The 5679-nt window shown below is 44.4% G+C and overlaps 1 protein-coding gene across 1 annotated transcript in view; it reads left to right on the top strand.

Moving 5' to 3' along the window:
• WASL (Wiskott-Aldrich syndrome like) overlaps positions 1-5679 on the top strand; it is a 75441-nt gene that overhangs the window by 30732 nt on the left and 39030 nt on the right. Inside the window, exons 2-3 of the mRNA XM_019543453.1 lie at positions 1924-2058; positions 4178-4264. Coding sequence (XP_019398998.1) covers positions 1924-2058; positions 4178-4264 — 222 coding nt within the window. The remainder of the gene's footprint in view (positions 1-1923; positions 2059-4177; positions 4265-5679) is intronic.

The following is a 5679-nucleotide window of genomic DNA, read 5'->3' as shown; positions in this document are numbered from 1 at the left end:
GATCACTCCTGACTGTGGGTGGCATTACTCTGAGGGGGCTCACAACAGACAGGAAGATTCAGTGTTTTGGGTACCAGTAAAGGAGTCATTACTAGAATTGGTCTGATAAATGCTGAGCTCTGGTGTGTGTAGACATGGGTTGATTAGCATTTGGAGCAGGGATCCCCCATCATGCAGTGCTCCCCTGCTTCTCTGCTTCCAGAATTCAGTGCGGTCCTTGCCTTGGAATCTGTTCTCCAGCCTGATGCTAATGAAGGTGCATTCCTGTCTCATCTCCCATTTAAATGAGTTGTCATCGAGTTCCATCTCCGATGCATATGAGACCAGGGGAGTTGCTTCACTCTTATCACCTTTGTCTGGAGGGCTTTAGATGCATCTCCCACTACATCTTCATTGTCTTTGTAAGTCCCTCCTCTAATCAGTTCTTGTTCAGGCAGAGGTGTGGAGGGGATGAGTCCTTTGTGAGTCAGGCAGGCTGTGTACTGTGCCAGGGTTCCCCAAGAACACAGAATTGAGAGGTAAGATCTTAACGATGAATGAAGATCTGTGGCCTGATGGCTATCAGGGTACTTAGCTTCCATTCAACCCAAAGTATATGTCCATCTCCGGCGGACAATCCTAGTCCACTGAGGGAGGCACATTGCCCTCCCACTCAGACAGCGGGTGGCCTTCTGTGCTTCCAGAGCCTCATCCTACTTTGACCTGAAGAATTGTAGGATGTTCCAACTTTGGCAACAGGCAGCCTCATGCGCCTCAGGAAGATCTTACTCCTATCCAATTCTCTTAATCAGCAGCCTTGGCACCTGTGTAATGGTAGGTTCCAGTTGGCTAAGAAGGGAGAGATCATGTTGGGATCAGCTCCTCAGCGGAGAGATGTTTGCTTAAACGAGTATTTAATGCTGCTGTCCATAAGCTATTACTTCAATGGAAAATCAGAGCATGAGGAAAACTCACTACCACCTGTCTCCCAGTATCTTAAAGGCATAAGGCACTTTCTCAGTGAGTAGGCAGTCTGGGTTCTAGACATCCCTTAGCCTACTCGGGGGTTAGAGCCACTGTCTCATACTTCCTAGGAGAGCATCTTAACCACGAGGCCATGAGCTGGGTGGGACTGATAGCATTCTTTGTCACTTCTATTCAGAGTGCATCCATGTGCAGCCAAGAATACAAGATTTTGGGGGCAAGAAAGAGGGCAAGCAAGGGGGGAGTTTGACTGTGCCCCAGTGTGGAAGCACTGGCCTGGAAGGGAGTGAGCCCTAGATTCTGTGTTCTGCCTTTAGTGTACTTCAGCATTTTATCCAGTGACCTTTTAATGTGTTGTGGGGGCTTCCACAATACATAAGAATAAGTGGAATAGTGTGATGACTTGGATCCCTAAAATCTGCATAGATGTCATTTAGTTGTATTAGAGGTAGAATGGGATTTGGACCTTAAGTATACATTCTGGATCTGTCAGGTGTCTTCATTTTATGAGGTCTTGATTTGCCTATGGACTACTAAAGGAACCAGTTTGTGGAAGTCTCGAGTTTCTACCCATTTGCAAAATCCCAATCTAACACTGTGTTTCTACCTAGCACTTGGGCTATTGAGGAGAAAGGTGGCTTATCCTTATAGTATAGCTACCCTCCTCAGTCACTCGAAGTTACAGGGTGGTCTTCTGAAGCTGGCATCTGACTAAATATTCTTAAGGTCTCAAAATCGTGTTATTTGAAAAAGAATATCTAAAGAACTTTGTCAAAACATATCTAAATAAAATAAAATGGGTGCCTTCTAATCTTTCCCATTCTGTGTGACCTTCCTGGAAATCATTAATTATGCTTGGTCTTCAGGACTAAACTGGTAGATAGACATTTTACTAAAAGATGAAGTACATATGGCTTACTTTTAAACTTGAACTAATGACAACATTCTCTTCCTTTTCAGACAATGTCTTCAGCAGTTGTTCAAATATATGCAGCAGATCGCAATGCCATGTGGTCAAAGAGATGCTGTGGTATAGCTTGCCTTGTAAAAGACAATCCACAAAGGTCTTATTTTATCAGAATATATGACATCAAGGTGAGAAGCCCTTTCTTTCTTAAACTTTCTTTTTCTTAATTTGGTAAAATTCATTTCAATTTTGTATTGAATTTGGTTAAAGATGTGTGAAACTGCCTTATGATTAATTGTTTAATAGTCCTCTATGATGCAAGTCAGCAATCTTTTACAAGCTGTGGGCTGGAACAAGCTTGCTGTGGTCCAGCATGGGCCGAGTGGCTTTGGCAACACATCAGCAAATGAGGTTTTCCCCTCACTCATTCTGGTGCAGGTGCAGCTCCCAGTTGCCTGACCCCACAACTGCTTCTCCCAGCCCCTTACCCCCTGGTTGCAGTATGAATGAAGCTTTCAGCCCCAGTGGCTGGCTTCACTGGGGACAGGCACCTGCAAACTGCATCTGTGTTGTTGACTCTTCTCCCTGATGTCCCCTCTTCCCACTGGCAGTGGCGCAGCTGAAAGCTGCCTAGCCACAGCATAGCTCCTTACTGCCTAAGCACAGGCAGAGTTCTCTAGCTCCCTGGTTTGGATGTGCCCATGGCCAGGCCCTGTGTAGCTGACCCCTGCTTTATGAAATTCATGCAGACATGGTGCTTGCGTTTCTGACAGCATATTATCAGGGAAATTTGAGGGTATACCCTGTATTCAAATATTGTAATTACCTGTGATTGCATAACTTAATATTTGGATTTAGACTATATAGAATAGTGCTAACTTTATATAAAGTACTACCATATTGACTAGAGGACTTGCTAACATTGGTGCAGTGTCACTAGTGTGCTGGGTCTAAGCAGCTGTGTAGAACAGTGGTTCTCAGCCTTTTTCATTTTGGGATTAAGTTGCCAAGATTGATGGCTTGTCCCTACCCACACCCCCCCGGCCCTGCCAGTGCCTCACCCAAAGTCCCCTGAACAAGAACCCCTCACCCCCCAGCCACAGCTTTCTGCTCCCCCCATACTGGTGCCCCTCACTCCTGAGTATGTGTGCGCACACACACACACACACGCGCGCGCGCGCGCGCGCGCGCGCACACACACACGACAGTCCCCGAGACTTCCTTCCCTTGCTCCGCACACACATATGCCCTCTAGACAGTCCCCCATACTTTCATTCCTTGCTCCCCATATGCTTATCTGTGTCCAGTGGCTGGGACTGCTCCCACAACCCAGCCTCGCTTAGTGCTGTCCATGTGCATCCGCACGCGCAGATGCATGTGCACCCACTGGCTGTAATTGTCCCAAGCAGCGCTTGCAGGCTGGAACACTGCCAACCTGTAAGGGCAATCCTACACTTCTGCATGTTTTTCTGGGACTTCCTCGTGACCCTTTCATATATTCTTGTGACTCACTTTTGGGTTGCAACCCACCAGTTGAGAAATGCTGGTGTAGAAAACATTGTAGGTGTCACAAGCTAGGAATATCACCTTTGGTTTTTTCATACCTAGATAAGATAAATGTTATTATTGCACATGAAAAGTACAGGAAAAACAAAAATATCCTTTATGGCATAGGTAGCAGTACTGCAATATTCTCTATTCTACTGTATTAATTTTCAGTCTAGACATGGAGATGTTAAGTAAAACTCAGAAGTGCCCAAGTCTCATTGACAGAGGAAGCCTAAGTTCTACTCACTTTCAGTGAGACTTAGAAAATTGCCTAGCATTTTTCCTTTTGATACTGCAGTCTTGAAAAACTGTTCATTCAGCTGTTCCAAACGCTTTGAGGTAAAGTTTGTTAGGCTTCTGTATGATAATTGCCAGTTGTTGCATGGACTAGACCTGAATTATCAGCCTGTTGATAACATTGGAAGTACCAACCCTTTGACCAAATCTCATCATTTGGATTTTGTTCTCTATTGTAGATTCCTAAAACTTAGAAAGGTATTGCTTATACAAAACATCTGGAAACTTGGGCAAATAGACAGCAACCATAAAAGTAGGTTGGCTTCCCAACAAGCTCAAATAATCTTTTGACTAGACTCTAAACTCTGTAGAGTAGACTTTCTTCAGAGCATGTGTGTGTATGTAGTGATTGACACAATACTATTGCAATTTTCCATTGGAATTTTTGGATGCTATTACAATACAAGCTAGTCCAGGGAGTTTACTAGTCTTTAACTTCTATAACTTTTTTTTCTTTTACAGGATGGGAAACTATTGTGGGAGCAGGAACTGTACAATAACTTTGTATATAACAGCCCTAGAGTGTTTTTTCATACCTTTGCTGGAGATGTAAGTCTTGATATTAATTGTGTAATACATTTAAACAATTTTATTTTTACTATTTTATTTTTCTTTAGCATATTTATTTTTCTTTAACAGTTGCTTCCCTTAATGTAACTTGTGTGAAAGACTCAGCTTTCATTGTATAAATTATTTTATAAAGTATAGTATTAGCTATATATTCTTTCTCACAGCTTGTGGTAAACTTAATTATAAGAGGGGATCTTCTGCTTTAGCATTGATTTTCTTTCTAAAAATCAATGCTAAAGCAGAAGAAATACTAAAAGGGAAGAAAAATTAAGAGGCCATATCTTTACAGTTTTTCTTTGATTTAAAAAAAATCCAACACCAGTTACAGATGTCTTTTCATTGACATGAAGAAAATCATTTACAAGTGCTTAAGTGCAGCTTAAGATGGACTTCATGCAACTTAACCTAAACCTTAGTTCTTTCACGGTATATTCCTAGGATATTTAGTCTGGGTCCTCTCTACACATGCAGGTAAAGGTCTAATGGTGTCTAATGCATGATCCACAAAATTGCACCTCCTGCCATGCCACATGCACATGGCGGGGGCATGATTCCAGGATCGTGCATTAGATCCCATCACACCTCACCGCAGGTGCAGGGGGAGCCCACTTCCAGGCTGCCCCTGTACTGGCAAGAAGCAAGCTCCTATGGCCGGGAGCCCCCTCAGTGAAACCCAGCTGGGGGGCCCAGCTTTCCCAGGGGTTCATGAAACTGGCTGCCACAATCCCCAAGTCCTGGGGGCTTCACATGCAGTCCTGAGCTTGGGGGATGGCAGGAGCCACGATCTTCCAGCCCTGGGGATTTCACATACCCCTGAGACTGAAGGATCATGGGAGCTGAATTCATGCACCCTTGGGATAGCTGGGCCCCCCCATCTGCTGGATCCCCTCACTCAGTGTCCACAGCTGTGGGACTCTGCTGGCAGGACCCAGAGTCGGCAGCTTCTGGGACTGAGAGTGTCCTTGGACTGCAAGACTCCCAGCCTTGGCTAGGCATAGTGCACCCATGCTGCTGTGAGCCCCATCAACAGAGTTCCCAGCTGCAGGGGAGACTCTGCTACATGTGCAAATTAAAGCAATCAGCTATAAAGTTGGTACACATGTTTGAGGTCTAACTTTATAGCTGGTTAGAGACTTTTATTGGGTAGTAGCTATTTTGCATATGTAGTTGGTCTCAAGGTAATTGTGCAATGAACCAGTTAGTTGTGGAGCACCTCTAATGTGTAGAGGTGGCCTCAGTTTAAGTAATTAGATTCTAGTAAGCAAAACATTCCCTAACACGAATATATAGATTTCATAGACATCAGGGCTGGAAGGGACTTCGGGAGATCATCGAGTCCAGCCCCCTGCCCAAAGGGCAGGAAGTTAGCTGGGGTCATAGGATCCCAGCAAGAT

The sequence above is a fragment of the Crocodylus porosus genome, unplaced genomic scaffold (genome assembly GCF_001723895.1).
Source record: "Crocodylus porosus isolate Cpor-Errol unplaced genomic scaffold, CroPor_comp1, whole genome shotgun sequence".
Lineage (NCBI taxonomy): Eukaryota > Metazoa > Chordata > Crocodylia > Crocodylidae > Crocodylus > Crocodylus porosus.
Note: the sequence above shows the minus strand (reverse complement) of the source record. Positions and strands in the feature narration are given on the sequence as shown.